The following is a 21,375-nucleotide window of genomic DNA, read 5'->3' on the forward strand; positions in this document are numbered from 1 at the left end:
TTTAAAACGCTTCCAATATTATGAGATGCTAAGTCATAATTATGCGATAGTAAATCAAAATTATGAGACAGTAAGTCGAAATTTTGAGATAGTATCTCATTATAGTGACTTACAGGATCTTTATTTTTACCTCAGTGTGAAAATGGGCTTCCATACAAACAAATCGGAAGAGTTGCTCACAGCTGGAAAAAAAAATAAACTGTGCATAGTAGTGACCATAGACGGTATGGTGGTGACAATTCAGGCTTTTTGTAAGGTTCACTTGGCAGTGACACTGGAAGTCACAGTATGGTGTCTATCAAATGTTGACTTGCATGCATTGGATAATTTTCTGTTAAATATGTTTGTTTTGCACAACACTAACAGTATATGCTGTATTAGTGTAGAGATTTGAACACAGCTATAGACTGATTGTTCTTACAACAAGATCAGAGAAAGAGCCAGAATCTTTACTGAAACCAACCAGAAAGAAAAACATCTTAAAGACGTTCTTGTTTCTTTAGATTTGGTCTCACAGGTGTCAAGTTAATGCAGGTGATACATGTGATGACTTGATTACCAGTTATGAGATTATCCTATAGGATGCCTTGTTATAAGGCTTTATAGCTACATTATGTGTTATGATTGTGCTTATAAAGCATTATAGACATGACTTTCATATAATCTGTTACAGAATTCTTTATAAAGGATTTATTAAATGGTTGACTGATGGCTTATGCGAAATTGAGAAACGCAAGACCGTTTATTAATGATTACTAACATTTCTAAGTGCAGACATGATGATTTATTATTTTACATGAAGTATTTATATCTGCTTGTAAACTGAAGTAAAAAACAAAAAAACTGACTAGGAACATCCATATATATTCATGAAATTGATATGTATGAATTAATATGATTTACGTTTGCATAGCGATCGTCGAAGAAAATTACAGCAAAAAGAACGGAAAGTGCATCACAACGGAAGCGTTCGAGACAGGCCATCTTTACATTGTTTGATGTCAAGTCCCACTTTGTCCCCTCCAGTATCAACGTACAATTTTGCATCATCCTTTGGATTTATGCGTCTTCGCCATTGCATATTTTTTTGCTGAAATTACCAAAGAAGATGGTTGTCAGGATTATTATCTTCATTCATAGGACATGCGTGTCTATAGCCGTGTAAACCAGAAATATACTGGGATAAAATATGAAGAAAATGCATAACTGCTCCATTCATATTTTTATTTGACACTGCTTCACATTTTAAGTCTATCTTTAGACTATCTCATTATAATGACTTACAGGATCTTTATTTTTTCCTCACAGTTGCTCACAGCTGGAAAAAAATAAACTGTGCATAGTAGTGACCATAGACGGTATGGTGGTGACAATTCAGGCTTTTTGTAAGGTTCACTTGGCAGTGACACTGGAAGTCACAGTATGGTGTCTATCAAATGTTGACTTGCATGCATTGGATAATTTTCTGTTAAATATGTTTGTTTTGCACAACACTAACAGTATATGCTGTATTAGTGTAGCGATTTGAACACAGCTAATGCTTTTAGTAGTCACAAACGACAAGACCAAGTAAGTCTGTAGCAGCAAAACACTGATTGTGTTGAATTAAATGTTCTATTGTTTAATAATTTAACTTTTTGTGAGAGAGGAATATGTATTATTTCATTGCTTTAAGTGACTATAGTTAAAAACAAACATCGTCAATAAACATGATTAAATACAGATTTATTGTTCAAAGACCTGGGGTGGGGTTGGGGGAGGGAGTACAATATATCTGTTACTGACGGCCCTTTGGAAAGAATAAGAAAATGAGACGGTCAAATGCTGAGATCTGCTATAGTTACTCTTCCTATCTAGAAAAATGTAAAACTATAAAAAAGTCAAAGCACACAAACAAACACATTCTAATTGTGCACAGAGTTGAGACACAGATACATTTTACTACCCATTCTGAGCACACTGTAGAAACAAGCTGAGAACTTCTATTAGAAAGTGCTTGGCTGTTTACAAAAACAATCCATATATTTTCAATGAGTCCCACTATCTGTACAGATCTTATGAAGATAAACTAAAATAAAAGGATTCATCATGAGCAGTTAGAAAAAAAGACTACTGGAAATCATTGCAACCATCAGACTGACAAATGTAGATCATGTTCCCAAATGGTACGCCATGCCATGGCTCTGGACACCAGTAAGATCTATGTATAAATTATAAGTACAAAACTTATCATTTGTGGTTAGCTAGTGAACCATCCTATTGAGGCTGTGTATACAACCATCACACTATTGCTATAGCCACTTTCAACTTACCAAAAGTTGCGGAATTAACCTACATTCTGCATTTAAACACTTAGTGTCGTTAGACAACATGAGACATTCAAGTATCTCCCTCAGAGATGGACCTTGGGTGTTATTTTGACAGGACACATTCAGAGATTTAAAGACATCACAGAGGTATAAAAAAATAAAAATAAAACCACCCCGTCATGACTAGAAGAGCACCAGACTCAATGGTGTCAAACAATTCTCTTGTTAGTACCATAATGATAAACCCATTTGTGGTGCCAATATACCCATGGACAAATTATGGAAACAGTTTAGTTGTCATCATTACACCCACAAGGGGTGTGCCCTTCTCCGTCAATCATATCAGTGAAAGTAAGATTAGTGCACATTTCACACAGTAGTTCTGTGAGCAGCTGGATAATACATGATCATTATTATGGCCCAACAACAATAACTGGTCCACAGTGACAGACTGTAGTGGTAATTTGTCTGCATCACTTGTCCACGTTTGCCAACAATCTTCTTTATGTTTAATGGGACAGCTCATAGTGTTGTCTTGACTCAGAGAGAAATGAAATGACGGTAACAAGAAGCTTGATAAATCCTGAGTACGGTCATAGCTGTGAGGGCACTTTGTTTCACATTATTATTTGTTACTTGCTGTTTGTATTGTTTAAGTATGTGTTTCGCTTCATATGGCTGAGGCAGATCAAGATCAAGTATGGAGTTGTAGTACAATACTATTGCTCTGTCACAGGCCTGACAACTGGATCTGCAAATGGAATGTACAACTGCGGGGGGAAACAATGATTTCATAAAGTCAAGAATGAACATAATTAATATATATTCCATTTTGATTTCAATGGCAGGGGCATAGTAGTATTCAATAACATAATACTTAAAGTTTTAAGTAGATGTGGACATCTCTCAAGTGGCCTCGCCTGTCTGATATGTTACCACCAAAATTGCACAATTTGAGTTAAACAATCTACGACTACGTATTGAGTAATTGCAAATGGAAAAACGTTACACTGCTCAATGACCACTGGAGCAGCTACCTACATGATGAAAATGGAGAGGACCTGTAGCCACCTACACTGAATGCTAATTTCAAAATCTCGACATAATGACGTAAACTTATGGACAAAAAGTTACAAACAAAAAACAACAGATAAAGAGAACCAGTCACAATGAGTATCATGTGAAGCTGACCCAGAAAACCCCCCAAAAAAGGCCTTTCTTTCCATCCTCTGAGCAACACAGAAGGATCGGCAGGCTCCTGGCCTCCAGTCCTCCTGCAGCAGTCATGCAAGGACTTCCCCCTACAGGGGGCAGCATCAGTAGCAGCAGTTCAACAGCAGTCGCCCCCCGCCCCACCCCCCACCCAATGTTCAGAGCCTGAACGCCAAAAAGATCATATTCAATGTAGTGTAGACCCGAATTCCACAGTTCAGGGATGTATCAAGCTTGATAGCATTTAAAATGCAATGCCTTCAAATAAATACCATGTCAAAAAAGGCTATTTTACAGATCCAGAGTTTTGTAGCTGTATAGTGTCAAAAGCGTCCAGGAGTGTTAGTAGCAGTGATTTCTCCTTTTTTTTTTTTTAAAAAGGCTTTTATGGAATTGGAAGAACCATTTTGAGACCATCACATCTGCACAGACCAAGCTGTCTGGTGGTGTGGACATCTCCTCTCGCATCAGCTGCTTATTCAGGGGAAGCATTTAGTGCAGACAATTAGAGATACTGGCAAAGGATTCTAGAAAAATCCCTCCACCATTTGAACTTGAAGGCATGCTGGACTACAGTACCCTAGTGAAACTCGAGCTTATGGGACAGGTCCTCTCTTTCAAGTGCAATCATGTTTAAAGAAAATACAGAGAGAACATCACTTCCCTTACAAAACAAGGCTATTCTTCATTTGTGCATTAGTGTCTTTCTTTCATGGGTCCATGTGCAGCTTTTTTGGGGGGATTTGCCTCAGCTTTAACAGGGCAGAAGGATGTTGCGGGCCTTGCATTGTCAGAGTAGATTCCCTCTGCAGGTATACAGACAGAAGATGTGGTTTGGTGAGATCCAGTGAAGAAAATGCAGGAGTCCTTGAGCAACAATCCATCCAATCCTTAGTAGAACGTGTGCTTATGTTAGTGTCAAGTCCCTCCATGGAGGTTGAGATACTTTGCAGAACTGTTGGTTCCTAGTTTAATTCACATATTCAGTGCACTCCTCAAGGAAAACTCAGGAGATTTTTTTTTTTGCTCCAGGCAGTATCAGTGTCGAACCTCATTATCGATGAGGCTGTCCTCCCCGGACTGGAAGTCCTCATTCAGGCCATTTTCGACATTGATTATTTCCTCGTCCTGCGAGGAACCCTGGCCGTCCTCGCCACTGCCTGAACCAGCCTCCTCTGAGTTTGGGTCTTGAAGTACCTGAGCAATGTACATTTGCTGTGGGCGAGACAATGAAATGAGACAGAATGTTAAAGTTTGATATCCATTTTATGATTCATGATAAGTTCTCCTTACAATAAAAAGGTTGATTCACACTGTGCACACTAACAGTTTGCTTTAAAAATGTTTTAGCAGGAAAAAATGTATATGTAAAGATCTATTTAACTTATAAATAATAACTAACACTCTTGCAAGTCCAAGGCTGTTACTGAGCAACAGATTGACTATGCGATTAATAAAATCAACAGCAAACCAAAAGCAGCCATTTAAGTTAAGTGAACAACAACAAGGTCAACAAGCATTGCTGAAGTTGAGGAAAAAAAACAACAAGCTACAAGCTCTTTCCATTGTTTGATCTTGAGGCTCATATAGTTATAAAACAAACATGACTGAATACTTACGGCTGCCTTGTTGGCGGCAGAACTGCACACTGGACGGCCATTCTCCAACCCGTCCACTGCCTGGGTGTCAATCTAGGACAGAAAACATGTATTTAACATAAGCAGCTGAATATAATACTGGTCACAAATACCAGTGAATTTAGAAGACATGAATAACATGAACGCATGGACGTATATCTTATTACCTTGTAGTTGTGAGCACTTAGATATTTAAAGTGTCCGAAGCAGACGTGAGATAGGCAGATGATGATTGTGATGATCAAAACTATGAACGTGAACATGGATGTGGCAGCTGAAAAGCCTGGGGGAGAGAAAGTGGAGGTTTATCAGGAGCTTGTACTTTACAATGCTTCAGACCAAAGTGGCAGACACTGCAAATGAATATGGGGACGTGTTAGGACATTAGTGGCCTGTAGATGGAGTCCTCGTCTCACCAGAGCGGACAGTGGAGAAGAACAGGAGCCAAAAGAGACAGAGAATAGGCGCAGCCACCACTTGGTTGACCGCTCCAGAATGGATCTTCTTGCTCAGCTTGGATGGCAGATAGGCGTAGTACATATTGTACCTGTCTGCGAGGTGTTTGAGCAGCATGTACATCAGCCCTGCGCAGAGAAGGGAGACAAAACAATTAGTGGGACTAATCCAATTAGGCCTGCTGATAAGCTTCTGTACAAAAGAACAGAGCACCTGAATGCTGCCAGGCCTCTCTGTGTTTCTCCTGCAGTAATTCAATAAGTGCACTATCTTGTACAGTAACCCCAGTAGGGCACTGAACTCACCAAAAGGGACGATGATTGGGCAGGTGATGCTGTAGGTCATTACCACAGTGAAGACACACATCATCCAGGCATAAGCTGCCCCAAACTGGAACTCATAAGCTTGGTGCTATGAAGGCACAATGACATGATATTAAAGAAAATCAAAAATCTTAAACACCCTAATTTCAACATCCATCATGTGAAGCTGATTTAAGATAAGAAACAAAGTCCTGGTTTTCTGATCTTTATTTAGCTTCATAATTGGCTTATTCATGTGCACCACGATGAAAGAATGAATTGGCTTCTGTCAGGGGAAATGTTTTTGTTAGAGATCAGTTACACCCAGCTGTTAAATCTTAAACCTAACGACTTAATGGGACATGGACCCATTGATTACGTCAACTTGGTAAGCAGAGGACACACTAACCCTCTTGACGTTCCTCCTCTCTGCTGCAGAGCGAGCCAGGCAGAGGCGGATCATGTACATAAGTAGACCGGGGATCCTCAGCAGGTCCATGGCATTACCAATGAATGCAGACGCAATGACATAGTTCACGAAGAAGGCTCCATTGTCAGGAAGGAACACGCACCTAAAGAGCAAAGAAATAGTATCACTCAAAGACTGAAGTCAGACTCACATTGAAGTTTGAAAAAGGATTATTGCAGAAGCCAATTTTATTGCAAATTAATTGAATAAGTTTCATTCACATTTCGCCCTGTTCTGCTTTGTTCCGAGTTGTATTGAAACGTCCGTAAAATCACGATACTCACTCAAATCTCACTTTAGCATCCGCCAAGAATCTTTTGTCAAAAAGCCAGCGGAAGAAAACATCCAAACTGCAAACGGAAAGGAAGAAAGGAATTAGTTCAAATATCTAGGCTGCCAAAAATGAATTCATGTAAAGCTTTACATTTCATTGAGTTGCAGGGCAGAAACCAACAACGTCCTTTACCTGCTGAGTCCTAGGGAAGGCAGCAACAGGACCATAAAGATCAAGAAAGTGTAGCATTTATGCATTGTGGCCCTGTTCTCTCCTGACCTGTAAGGCCAAAGGAAATATTTACACATTCAACCTGAACCTCGAATGGGAATAGAAACAACATGACTCTGATATGTTTGAATCGTTGACTGCAGAAAGTGTGAACCTTACCGGGTCCAATGGGCTTCAAAGAAGGCAGAATAGTAGACAATGGTAGGAAGCAAGGCGGAGAAGGACCACAGAAGGAGGGTGGGGAAGAACTGAGTGACGATTGGATTCTGAAGGACAGATCAGATAGACATGGACATGTGTCAAGAATTGAGAGGTGAATCCTTATTGCCTCCGCAACAGCTCGCAGACTTGTGATGACTTGCATTGGAACACTCGGCATAAATAAAACACTCACATTTAGGTACTCGACTGGTTTGGTAACATTGAACTTGTCCATTGTGGAGATGATGATGGCCGGGGTGGTGAGGAAGAAGAGGAGGAGGAAGAGGACAATGTTGATGATTAGGCAGCGGATCCACCAGAAGAATCCTCCCACTGACAGATGCTCCCTGTGGGATGAAGGTTATGTAGCGGTTAGATCGACACTCGCCGATGACCCGCAGTTATGGACACAGCTGGCCAGCAAACCGATACTGCTGAGTGAGAAAGTCTCTTCAAAGTGGAATGAAGTCTAATTATTCCTCAGCGTGATATTAAGAGCATTAAGTGTGCATTTGTAGAATTCCCTTTGGGCATCAAGTACTTTTATCTTGCCAAAATGTATTCACCCTATTTGGGCCATTTTTGCGGACAGAATACGTGACCTGAATGTGTTCTTACCAGTAGACATTTTGCGGATCAGGGGCGTAGCTGACAGTCCAGTTGTGTGTGTGGAGCGTGGCGTTTAATCGAGAGCTTTTGGGCTCCCGACGACACCGACACCCTTGACACTTGCAAGCATTAAAGTCTTTCAAGATTCTGATGAGAAACATTCATCCAGACAACAGACAACGTTACCAAATAATCTGTAAATTAAAAAAAAATATATCACAGATTTTACCACCTGTAAATATACTTACGTGGCAGTTATGGATTCATTCTGGAAGGTGACAAAGGCCATTCCTAAGGGCTTCCTGTTAACCTTGTCTCTCTCCTTCCTGTAGTCTTCTTTTAGTTGGGCCTCCAGTTTGGTATAGTAACCCACTGCCTCTTCCTGTGGAGGACAAGGAAATCTAAATCAAAGTCTGTGATTTTTGATTATCTTACATTGCAGTTAGTAAATAGCACTTAATACACAAGGTCGAGTATATGATCATCTCATAATTGTATAAATATCAACTCAAACTATAGCTTGCTTTTGTAGATGTAAGAATCGCATAAAAAGACACTCACTGAATGAGGAAACCATTATTATATTGAGTACATTTTATCCATTTAGGTGTTCGTAGTGATTTTATTTGAGTTTTTAATATTTTCAGTGTCATTTTAAATGTTTTTTCTTTTTTATTATTTGTAATGTACAGCCACATTTGGAAAAGTTAGCTCAGGGAGTTTTGTGTGACTAAAACACCAACAGGCTACATTATGATAGATGTGGTTTACTAAGGAGGTTATAATATATGGTTTGGTGCCTTCTCCAGGAGCAGGTACCTGTGTGTTACATTGCTTATATGTTTTTTTCAGCGTATCCCCAATTCTTCAAATTAATCTATAAGTGGACTGTAAAATCAGATAGATGCTTCTTTATCTTCCCCTCAAACTACTGTTAGTATCGGCTTGTAAATACATTTCAGGAGTGTGTTGTTTTAAGATCTAGCGACGGTATATCATTCTGACCTGCTCACAGCCTTTGATGATGCAACAGCAAAGGTGTCCGAAGGGTTTTGGATTGATCATGGTTGTAATGTGCTCCTTGGCCAGCAAGTCAAGGAAGAATTTCTTGCTGCGCTCGGTCTTCTTCCTGCATGCAAAACATCAGCTGTGTCAGACTATAAGAGGGGCTACTTCACTGAAACAAGCCCGGGTCCTGGAGCCAATGCAACACTTCACAAATACATCCCAAAATGCAATTATGGACAAAACATACCTTTCAGAGTTCAGATACATCAGCCTGGCCACATTGTAACAGATACGTGCTTCCAGTACAGCACAGTTTTCATACGCCTGCCTATGAAAGAAGAGCAGGGAGGGAGAAAGTCAAAGACTGGATCACTTTCAACTTACACATATTGACAACAACAGCAAAGTGTATTTACAGGAGATGACATATCTCTACCACATTAGAATAACTATTAGTCCCAAAAAATATATATGAACGCAACAGCCACCAACAGTTAACGGCTTCGTCACATAATTTTTTTACAGTGGAAGTTTCATCTTTCTTTTATTTTTGGTACTCAGGTTTGGAGGTGTTTTTGTGGTGCAGGAGCAAAGATTCGATTTTGATTAACAACATTTGGCTAAGTAGGAGTTGAGCCAAACACCCCATCCTCAGTCTTCAACCATCTTGACACATGACTTGCGTGACCCTGCTCATCTGGCTTCTATTATAAACAATTACACATATAGGCCCGTCATTGTCTGACCCCAGCCATAGGGGCCAGCACAAGACAGCTGCTTTTAACAGGGAAAGGCACGGCTCTCATACACCTTAATACAGTTACTGCACAGCTTACCGCCATTTTGACAGAGCAGTGTACTAGACCTTTTTTGGAAGTGGACAAATTTAAGCATTGTGAGATATTAACAGTGGAGCCAGGATACCACTGATCCTGACGGCTGCTTACTCAAAGTGTTGCTTTATCTCAGATTCCTCTGCGTATTTGGAGATTCCATTGACAAATAAAGTGCGTTTCACCTGCATGGAAATGAAGACAGGGAAGTAATTAGCAACACAATTCAGACCCGTGTGTGTACAAGCAGTGAATAAAACAGCCATTTTGTGAAGCCATGTCACCCACCAGGTCGTCCTCTTTGTAGTGCATCTTGGAGGTGTGCCGCCGCATGCTGTACACCGTTAGTAACAGGTAGAGAAATGCAAAGATGGTGTGCAGCCACAGTAGTGCATTACTGAGGAAATAAAGGGTACAAATTAGAAAGTGAAGACTCAACATAAGGCTTCAAAGCACAGTATAAAATATAATAAAGTGACGGTATAAAATGACTCACTCTGCATTCAAATTTGCTATAGTAGTTCGCCCAAAACTATAGGCATCGTTTTCTGTGGAAAAAATAAAAGAAACAAGACAATCACTCGTCAGTCACCAGAAGTTCTGCTGCCTACTTGCAGCTCACGGTGCTCCACAGTCCAAAGAGAAACAATGAATAAGAATCATGATTGAGGGTCAGGGTAGCCAATGAATGTCCCTGACACCAAGTGTCCATGAATTAATGAATATAGTTGCCATAAGTCTGAAGCACGTGAAACCATTTAGTCACAGGAGAAAAAAAAAAAATTGTCAGATTTCTCAAAATCAAAGTATGATTCATTCAACACATTTACTTAGTGTGTTCTCATTCCTTTTTTATTTTTTTTTAAACGTTAGCAATTGTTTGGACCGACATGCTAAAGAAGTTTGCAAAGCTTTGTATACTTTTATTCATGAGAAGGAATTTTTTGTCAAAATCACAAAGACAACAAGGAGCCTCACCTTGTTAAACATTGACAGCAAAACTAATACAAAAAATACAAGTAATCTCAAAATGTCTAAAGATCCCCTGGAAGTAAATTCAAATGGACTCACCAAGTAGGTTTCCCGAGAAGTTAACGGGCAAGATGATGCCCACTGACAGCACGCCCACCACTACCAGCAGGCCGATGATGTGGCGCTGAAAGGACAAGTAATGTACTGCATCCTCACCACACTTCTCCCTTATCTCCTCATCCCTATACAGAGAACACATCAACAAAGTCAACTGCAATTCAAAACAGAACGTTCCATACTCAGTTTAATCAGTGTTCCACCAATTGTTCTAATTTCCTATATGTGGCTTGTCGGTTGACTCACTTGATGCGGAAAATGGCAGTTAGCCAGGAGCAGAAGCCCTAAAAAAAATAAAAAAATAAAAAAGAGAGAGAGAGATCAGAGAAATTAAAGGTGTAATAGTTATAATATGAAACAGACAGTATATCCCCATATAGATGACAGGACACTATACTTAATCCTGTAAGAACAACGGCATACTCACTGTGTCTCTCTGATCAATGTCCACAGAGCTGGAGACAGAAGTGAGGCGCTCATAGCGTTCAGCTGTATCTGATGTCATGGCAGAGGCCACGCTGTATGCAGAAAAACACAACACATTGCATTTGCATGATGTTACACATCTACCTAACATCACCACCTACCATGAGGCGATGTTAGTTCTTTATGTTCTCAGGACAACAGGGTTACCATCAGTGTGGAAAAGTTGACCACACACACACACACACACACACACACACACACACACACACACACACACACACACACACACACACACACACACACACACACACACACACACACACACACACACACACACCCTGAAATGGACTGAAGAGATTCACCGCTGTTTTTCCTGATTTGAGTTGGTTAACCAGTCAACCACAGGAAGAATCTCTGCAGACACATTTCATGCAGCATTAGGAGTCTACTTTACACAGGTTGAGTACACCATCATTGCCAAAGGAAAGGTTGTGATAAAAAGGGTTAGAAGGCGAGGCTCTACAGAAAAGAATCTTCACAGAGGAAACAACAGAAACCCAGGGATTATAAAGAGGCAGATCTATGGAGTTTGTCCAGCAGAGCCACAGGTTCTCTTGGACACAACGCAGCATCAAGACTTTAGTAGATACTGTATACATGTGTGATTGCACTCCCCGGGGAGGTCATGTCAATGTATGCATAACTGGAAAATATGAAGAGAACCCAGGCTCTGCTGGAATTCCAACATTGGTTCAGTGTTCAATACTACATGAAAGGATGACGTCACGCAGGGCTCTAATAGCTCTCTAATGGAATGAGGAGAGAGCCTGCAGCTGTAATCCACCATCAGGCCTCCTCTCGCACATTCCTCTGAGAAGTCAGAATGGCTCTTCTTCAGCTCTAGTAGACAGGATGTTCTGTAACTGCACCGTGTTAGGGCCTGTACATGAACAACAACAGGGAAGCATTACCTCTCCCTGTAAGCATCCTGTCTGTGCAGCTCATGAGGTGCGCTCACACCTAAGAAGTCCGCGCTTCATAAAGAGGGCAACACACAGATTAACACACAGATCTGATTAGGACAGTGAGAGAGGATAGGCGCACACAAGAACAAACATGGAGAGGGAGAATAATTAGGAGCATGGCCCTGGGAAACGCCTGGAAGAGGAGGAAGAAAAATCTAAACCATCAAGAGTGAAAAACAGGCTGAAACCCACAGCGGCCTGGGCAGAGTGGACAAGAGTTATGAGTTAACTACAGAGTCAGGAAAGGAGAGAAGGAAAAGGCAGTGAGCCTATGATATGTAGAGAAAACATACTATTCCCGATCATCCAGGCGACTGTACCGTTGATCCACTCTTCTGGTGAACAGAAAAGCAAAACAAAACCATTCAGCTTGAGAGGAAATGGCCCTGTTGGCCAGTAAGGCTGCTGGTTCAGAGAAAAACTGGAAAGGCATTTTACACCACAGGCATACCAATGAAGGTTTCTGTTTATTCTGGTATACATTATACAACCATTTAATTGCATTTATGGCCTATGCTATAATAACCCTCTCATGAGAAGCTTACGTAGCTGGAGCAAAAGAAACATTAGATTTATACACCATTTTTTTGATGATTAATAATCAAGCTACCTAGTTAGCATTTCAGATGTTTAAAAGACGCACGTTGATCTCAAGGCAGCACAGTGTCATGAGATAACAAACTACATTTCCTTACAAAAGTCTCCCACGCGGCAACCCCCCTCCCATCCTCCCACCACGCTGCAGCCCCACTCTCTGCTCACATGCAGCTGCAAAAATAGTGAAGCTGCAACATCACACAAACACAGCAGGGGGATGTAGGTGATGGAGCACTGTGTCTCGCATGTTCAAGGATTCACAGTTGAAGAGGTCTGCAGCGAGGTCTGAGCCCCCTCTCTCCCTAACTCACTCATGTTTTTCACCTCAAAGTTTAAAAATGAGCCGTCGTTGTTGACAGGCGCCTCTTTGACTGCTTCCACAACGATTCTCGTTATTTGATCAGGGTCCAGACATCAGTCTCAAATTATCCCAATATATCTGGAAGCATTGCATCATACAATAACTACAGTCCACAGCTTGGATGCAGACAGTGGCTTTAAAGTGTTCTTGGAAATAGATCTAAAAGGGTATTTAAATTAATAACAAAGTTACTAATCATTTCTTCCTTTTTCACTCCATTTCAGGTTTATTCTAACAGTCTGGCCTTTCTGTGTCAAAGTGAACAAACCGTGTAACAACATAAAGCATGCATTATTGCGATTACAAATGGGAAACCGCTGACACTGACTTCCCGTCTGGAGAACCATCCTTGTGATGCCTGCTTCCGTCAGAAATCAAACTCCACCCCCAGAAGTCTAGCATCCACAATGAACCGCCACCAAGTGCAATAAAGCTTAAATGCCGACAAGGCTTTTTTCATATTGTGCCCTTTTTGTCCAACGTTAATATTTTAAGTATAAGTAAATTATATCAATGCCTACCGAGGAATCTGTAAGTAGAGGCATTAAGCTCAGTTCCTGATTTGCTGCTTGCCGCACTGGCTCTACAGAAAGTCCCGTCTAAACCTGGGCAACATGCTTATTTCTCCAGCAACTGTGTGTTACTAGCCTGACATCACATGATGATCAATTATCAAGATGTTGAGCAGATCATTTAATTTGCGCTTCTCTACAGATTGCAAACTACTGTGCAGAGGGAGAACATTTTAAGTTATCACAAAGCTCTAAAAACTAAGTGACATTTTTTATGAAAAATGTACAATTAATTATTTTACCTGAAAAGAAAATATCGTGGAAGGTTATTTATATTAGCACCCTTTCCCAAGTAGTTACCTTTGGACAATGGCATGTACTGAATATTAACCATTAATCACTACTGTGTATTCAGCACTTGTAACATTCATAAAGAAACTGTGATGTAAACATATAATTTCAACCAGTTGAACCAAGCCCTGGTACTGGACCCCCCCCCCAGTCTAGATTACTAGTTTTAAATTACCTGTCAGCGTCAGTCACCAGTGCGAGGCGTCCATAGTCCCATGCTACTTTTCTCAAGAAGGAGAACACAACCAGCAGCCCCTAGAAGTACACAACAAACAGTCCCTTTATTTATATTACAGAAAATACAAAAGTTAAAGAACTTCTTGAAGGTGCTTCTCAGTTAAAAACACATTCCTTGAAGAGTTTTATCTCAATTCTGACAGTTGTGAAGAAACATGACAGAAGGACTCACCAAGAAGCACATGAAGTCGAGGGCGAGGACAGTAGGCACCCCACCAAAAGGCAAGCCCTGGAGCACTGTACTGCGGATTCGAGCCTTGTAACAGAAGTCCTTGGAGGTGACATTGGTCTGCAGCGGCGGGCAGCTCTCTGAATTGGGGCATCCTTGCGCCCCCCAGATGGCCATTATTAATATGAGCACTCGGTGCATTACTCACTGCAGCATCTTGACAACCTGGAAAAAAGAGAAACAAGACTTTGAACACTTAGTATGCTCCTTAAAACTATTGCGTTCTAGTATAACTGGTTGCACTGTATGTGGCTATCATGGACAAATTGTGAGGAGTAACCTCCCCCAGTATTTAGACAGAAATGAATAGAAGAAGAAGAAGAACTTCTGTCTATTAAGGCTCACATTTCAGCCCCGTCACTAGTCACATGCTGTTGCTTTTCACCACATGCATGACAACTGAAACCTGCATGTTTTGAACTATTATAAACTTTCTGTTCCTTGTTCGTGGCCACTCCATGTGCAAATGACACACAGTTCAACTTTGTTCTGAATTCAGGGGAAAATATCTGTAGTGAGTAAAAATGTACACTCTGAACACCTTGGTGTTTAGGTACAAAACAGATGTTCAGTGCCAAATCCCCACCCAGCCAACCGAGAGAAACAGGCATTGCATCGGAGACATTGAAATACAAAATACACTCTCCTTTTAGGTCTGATTCAGTCTAACACCTGAAAAAATATCTAGTCACAGTCCCGTGGAATGTACTGAATCATTTGTTTTGTCGTAGGCATGTAGCGTACACTTGGGTTGCCTGAACTTGTTTGATAAGACACTGCTGCGTACAGTCATGTATTGGGTTTGATGAGAACAGTAACTCAACCATGCAGTCTGTTTGGGTTGATGGACCAAAACAAATGAGCTAAAAGCTGCAGAAAAGCTGGAGAAGCCCTTTCACATTACATTGGGTCTTTAAACTGCAAATAGTTTAGGAGCTGGGTGTATCTAAGTCAGGCTCAAGAGATGTGGCCTGTTACTTTACACCTTTCCTTCCGGTCTCTGATAAACTTCAGTAAGAAACAACAAGCAGTGGACCTAACAAGCAACCTAAAGTATAACGGTGACAAAGCATGAATAGTGTATGAGAAGTAAGACGTCCTATTAGAAATGTATCTTAATAGTACATCCTGATCCCAACACTTGATCTTAGCAGTTTGCTCCCTTCATTTAGGATTCAGACTGGTTGCAAAAGAATCCCAGAATCCCAGTAAATCCCGATCGTCCTCTCTCCTGCTGCGGCACAAATAAAGTGTGACACAGGGATGCTATTGGTCAAGAAATGGACAAAACCATTCCAACTTCCTTACAAGTATGAGGGCAGGGCTTTGATTAAACACTAGTCATTCAATCATTACCTGTCACAACATACACTTTGGAAATCCTCAACAAACTATACAGTGGCCCCTTGACTCATAAGACATAAGAAATTGAGACAAATAACCTGAACACCGAAGTACCTTCTCCATAAAAACGTACCTATCCTGATCTACAGGCTGTCACACTTAAAACGACTCACATTTCACTCAGACTGAATGAACGAAGGGCTTTGGAGAAGGCGCGTGTAGGTGTCCTGGTGAGTGCTGGCGAGTGGGTTTGCACAGTCGCACAGTTGCTATACTTGTGCCCTTCGACCCACTATTGCCAGCAGCATTCACGATGCTGCTCATCTGCCCTAACACTAACTCATTTATCCGCTCCCTGGAATGCTGTGTGACATCACTGGAGAGGGACGCAGCCAGAGCTGAACAATAAGCCGATAGAGACCGCAGGGTTCAAATGGACCGGTCTCAACCCAAGGAGGACACAACATACCCCCCTGTGCCTTCAACAACACTGCTGCACATCCTGGACCCATTGCCACGGTTCAGGATGTTTAACATTCAACACCAACGTCTAGAAAAGCATTTAATCACATTTCAAAAACGAGTTATTAGAACACCTATGTTAGAGGTGCTACTGATAGTACAGTAAGCCACCCTCACGGCTGAAACGTCAGCGTCATGGAAAGTATTGTTTAGTTTCTTGTGTGACGAGTCACTCTTTACGGTATCCATCAATAACCGTCAGGGAACATGAATCAAGGAATATAATATTCAAGCAAAAATATCTGGTTGGACAAACTGTATGCCACCATGAGGCATTCATGGGGCGCTCAACTCGTTCTATATATTGAGTTCATTTTCGTTGTTGAATATTAACCCAAAATTAAAATAGTCTGTGAGAGCCGCTGGCATCCAAGAGTTGAGGCAGCTTTTCGCTTTTTTTTTTTTAAAACATAAAAGGCAATAGGAAAAGACAGACCTTGACAAAAATGTAAATGTTGAAAACTACAGAGGTTATATTTTATCTAATCATTCTCAACGCTTTAATTGCATTCGTGAAAGGCATAACAGATCCTAGTGAGGGCGTTTTTAGTGTTTTTATAAGTGTTTAATAAGTGATTTAGATATGACTGTTAAGGTTCCCTTTGACCATTTAGAAGAACACTCATGGTGAACAAGAGCAACCAAAATAGCATTTCTCCGTGTTATGTCTTTGTATATGGCATTAAGTATCAGGGATTGGACTACAGTATGAACACATAACAATACATTGCAATAGCACTACAATAAAAGCCTAACTTTTTTTAGGCTTAAAATTGTGGCCGAGTAGAGTCAACGATACTTTCACTCAAAAGTTGAGCTCTATACGTTTTTTTAAATGGGGTTTATTACGAGATTGCATTATTGTCAGCTGGGTCCTGATACTTTGTTCACAATGCTTGTTTTAACCTTTGCCTTTAACTTGTTTTCCTGGCCATTTGTCTCTGCTTAAAGATGCCCTTTAAGGCAAACGTTATGTGTACATTCAGTGTTTCTCACTGAATGACACATTGTTCATCATTGAGGTCTGACAACTCTGCTTAGATTTGTAATCTGCTTCTGTTCTGGCGATAAATGCAAGATTACCTTAATTCTAAATGGTAAACAATATTAAAAGGCTGTAGCTACAACCTAAATATTAAGTTTGGGCAGCATGAAATATTAATCACATATTTGTCAGTGATATGATTAAGCCCCGATAAAAATTGGGATCTGGTTTTTGCAAATCCTATCTGCTATCTATTCTAATGTTAATTAAATGGATTGCTAATTTATAAGAGTTAAACAGCCAATATTGCAAACTGTAGTTTTTAGTTTGATTGTATTATAATGTCCATGTCTAGAATCCTTATTAACACACTGTGGGAGCATGACTCAGCAGCAGAGAAATACTGAGCCACCTCTCCACCTGATGCTAGTTGCTATGGTACCATCAGTCTGGCACACATTCTCAAAATACACATAAACATAAAAGGGATGAAGGCAGTGGGCTAGAATATCCATTCTGGTCGATTTGAAACTCCATCCAGGAGGGAGTCTGCTGTTTGCTCGACAGCTAAAGCAGGAGGAACAATGAGGTTTGTCTAATTGTCAGGGACAGTGTATGTTTCTTTATCTAGTTGGACAAACAATATCAGAGCCAAACGTCTAACAAGACAAATGAAAGGAAAATACAACACAATGGCTCATTCAAGTCCATGCAGGCAGCTGCGTGTTCATTATATGCTAATACAGATGCAAACCTTTTAACTGCACAACACTAATGCTTTCCATCTACAATGGACCCTTCGCAAAGTCCTGCCCCTTGAACGCAGACCGGCCAGTAACAGCGTAGCATCGCCCAGCTCCGACCAGCGTCCTTTAACTATCCGGATCTGCCACATAGACTCTCACGCAATGGTTTCAGATTGTCTTCATTTTCGGCCTGGTTTTGCTGATTTCAAGCTAGTCATGGTAAATTATTGTGAAATAGTGAGACATTACCCAGAGAGGTTGGAAGGAGATAAAGCTTTCTAAAATGTTACGTTTCTACGTAAAAACCTGTGGAACTAACTAGCTAATTAACTAGCGTCAGCGCTTCTTTGCTACACAAATCAGTTTTACATCCTGGATATATCCTTCAAACGCATATTGTTGACTCTTCTGTCTGCATTTCTCTGATATCGCTTTTTCAAAAATGTGATATTTCTTCAAGGAGTGCAGTTAGTGACAGTGTGGGCTCCATGGCAGCTCTGACAGCTTGACGAAGAAGCAGGGGGGGGGCTTAACAAAGGGTCAACTAGCAACAGCACACATATTCATGACCGTGTCCACTTAAATCAACCCCGTGTGAGTCGTTATTCCTTTCGTCTTCAAGAGTTAAATACAGGCTTTGTTCAATGCTTTAAAACAATGGGTTATCAATTATGTTAGCCAACTCAAACTTGAGATGCTCTACTTTGCTTCCCAACTAAATACAAACTAATTTAACAAAAGACGGACACATACATGTTTAACCCTTTCACACTATCCTACAATCCAAATAATGACCAGAAACCTTCAACGTAATATGTTATTTATGATTATGTGAAAGGTTAAGTCAAGCTAAGCACTGCAGGAAATAGATAAGACACATTTAAAAGTTACACTTCCAATAACAATTAAAGTGTTCAATTTTATGTCCGCAAAAGCAACTCAAAGAACAGATATAGTGTTTGTTCAATACAATCACCCTGTGAAACCGTTGAGAGATATCATACATTCTTTTCACAACACAGACTAAATACTCAATCTTCATAACCCCACTCTCAATAAATGTGTCCCGCTCAAGTCGCCATTATCACATTTGCTGATAAACGTATTAGCAAATGTGAAAATTTCAAAGAATAGGTGGACACCCTATAAGAAATGTGCCAACGACATGTGGCCTAGTAATTACATACATTTGTTTAAATGTAAATGGTACTTGCTTGTCAAAATATGAATAAACACAGTTTTGAATCCTGTTCCTCTTGTTAATTCACAAACCTGCTTTATATTAGCTGCTTTATAAAATTGCTTCACAATATCATACTTGGCATCAATTCTCCAACAATGCGGATGGCTGATAATGCAGATTTGCACACATTAGCCTTGTTGATATTAGCCTGTAAATCATTGACAACTGCTCAGTGCCTGAGCTTGATTATCACTGATCATGACGATAGAGTAGTTTCACAATCATGTCACAACATGAATGGAAAGACCACACACACACACACACACACACACACACACACACACACACACACACACACAGTAAAAAAGAAAAGAAATGAGGAAAAAGGTTAAATGTTGGAGTCTCTTTCGCTGCAGATATAAATGTATACGTACATAATTAGTATTTGTTTTACAGCATTATAAATTCAACAATAGAGAAAAGATCATACCAATATTAACATTAAATGGACGACAAATCACAGCTGATGATACAAGACTATTACCATAATAGACCACAAGTGCAACTAAATCATCATCTAAAAATCAGCAGCACAACATTAGTTCTTAATCACTGCTGTATGAATTACATTACTCCATGTCTGTAAAAGTAATCTTAATACATAAATTACCATCTTTTGATAGTAAAGGTAAACCTGAACTGTTTTTTTTAACCTAAACGATCACAAACAGTTGCAGAGTTGATATATGAAGCAATAACACCACAAGAGATTGATTGATGCCACACAAAAAAAAAGTAATCCAACTGAAAATGGTCAATCGTTGCTTCCAGCGTGGTAAAATGTAAAAACAGTACTGATTTCAGAAAAGCACAAATACACTCTTTGAAGAGGAGTCAACGCTAGTGAGTCCCTATGTGTTTTATGATATTGTGTGATATCTATATAAGCAGAAGTGTGTCACACTGATACTTAGTCTTGTGAGGCTTTCCATCAGTAATGTAACTGAGCCACAGCACGGCTCATGGACATAATATTAACACTGATTAATATTAATATAATCCCTTTACAGGCTGTGCACAAGGAAGTACTTAGAGCATTAACTTTCACAGCCAAGTAGTCTTCAGGCCACGATGAAACCCATGTCAGTGGAACACCGTGAAACCTGTTATTTCGCTTGTACTGGTTACCTAAAAAGGTGTGTCAAAAACACTGGCATGAATCCTACAGCTAGATTAAAACCATGGCTGCATTGCTAACATCTCTTCAAGTTGATTTACATCAAAACACAATCAGTGTCTCTACAGCAGAGAGACGAGCATTGTGGAGATCCAAGCAGTTTTCGAGATGATTTGAAAAAATATTCTGACATTTCACTAATGATGTACTTAAACATTCATGGTAGAATATGAACAGTGACTAAACAGCAAACCAAACATACAAGAGCCTGACGAGGACAAGCAGGCGAACTTAGTCCAGCGCTTGAGCCTCGAGTGTCGCAACCGATAAAATAATAATGAATGTCACAGATACTGTTAAGTTATCTATTTAAAAACAACTAGAACCCTCACTACTAACCCAATGCTCCTCGTTCAATAACTCTAACCTCACTGTGACTAGAGCTCGTTAACAGCTGACCAGTTAGCCTCACGCTAATGTTAACGTGTTTACTCGTGTATTGTTCTGACAGCAAGTATTAAGTTTGCCAGCGCAGCAGCTAACGGGTTAGCTGCTGCAAATGTAGAGGACAACCACACGCATTTGTCTTGAAACACCAATAAATACAGCTTCACGTTAATTAAGAAAAACAACTTACCTTGCTATGATACGCAGCAGGGCAGAAAGTAACACAGTTAGCTTCTACGAGCTAACAGTCAGCCGTAACGTTGACGTTAGCTAACCTCTCGATGTAGCAAATAACAGGTGGAGGCTACCTAACGCATGGATGTATAAAGAACTAACGACCGTCGGCAAATGTCCGCATCAGAGTAGATTTATGTCGACCTTCCTGGCCACAACACTGGGGCTTACCAAGTGTAAGTAGTCAGTCGTACGGTCTAGTTGTTGCTAATGATAGACAAGTCTCAGCTGCTCCGGTTGTGTACACTGTCTGTCAGCCAGTGGAACAACTATCGCTAACCCAACCAGTCCGACGGGAGTCACTCAGGTTTAGAGCGTGACGTACATAAAAGTAGATCACATAGAGAGACGACACATCTTTAGAGTTAT

At 40.4% G+C, this 21,375-nt stretch overlaps 1 protein-coding gene across 2 annotated transcripts; it reads right to left on the minus strand.

The window, feature by feature from the left end:
* Positions 1-1,708: 1,708 nt before the first annotated feature.
* On the minus strand, positions 1,709-21,291 carry LOC137882901 (CSC1-like protein 2). 2 transcript variants are annotated; one of them, XM_068724903.1, is made up of 24 exons: positions 20,963-21,291; positions 14,312-14,533; positions 14,078-14,157; positions 12,375-12,416; positions 11,058-11,148; positions 10,877-10,914; positions 10,613-10,755; positions 10,038-10,089; positions 9,830-9,938; positions 9,656-9,726; positions 8,956-9,036; positions 8,706-8,829; positions 7,949-8,082; positions 7,710-7,847; positions 7,285-7,438; positions 7,050-7,156; positions 6,852-6,938; positions 6,670-6,735; positions 6,326-6,488; positions 5,920-6,025; positions 5,575-5,742; positions 5,326-5,441; positions 5,141-5,212; positions 1,709-4,736 (listed from the first exon to the last, which is right to left on the minus strand). In XM_068724903.1, the coding sequence occupies exons 2-24, from the start codon at positions 14,507-14,509 to the stop codon at positions 4,560-4,562; spliced, it is 2,517 nt and encodes an 838-aa protein (XP_068581004.1). In that variant the 5' UTR covers positions 14,510-14,533; positions 20,963-21,291; the 3' UTR covers positions 1,709-4,559. The 2 variants fall into 2 exon arrangements, with proteins under 2 accessions (XP_068581004.1, XP_068581005.1); XM_068724904.1 differs by lacking the exon at positions 12,375-12,416.
* Between the last annotated feature and the right edge of the window lie 84 nt (positions 21,292-21,375).

This window comes from Cebidichthys violaceus, unplaced genomic scaffold, assembly GCF_023349555.1.
Source record: "Cebidichthys violaceus isolate CVI_PGR_0920_01 unplaced genomic scaffold, fCebVio1.0.p SCAF_10, whole genome shotgun sequence".
Lineage (NCBI taxonomy): Eukaryota > Metazoa > Chordata > Actinopteri > Perciformes > Stichaeidae > Cebidichthys > Cebidichthys violaceus.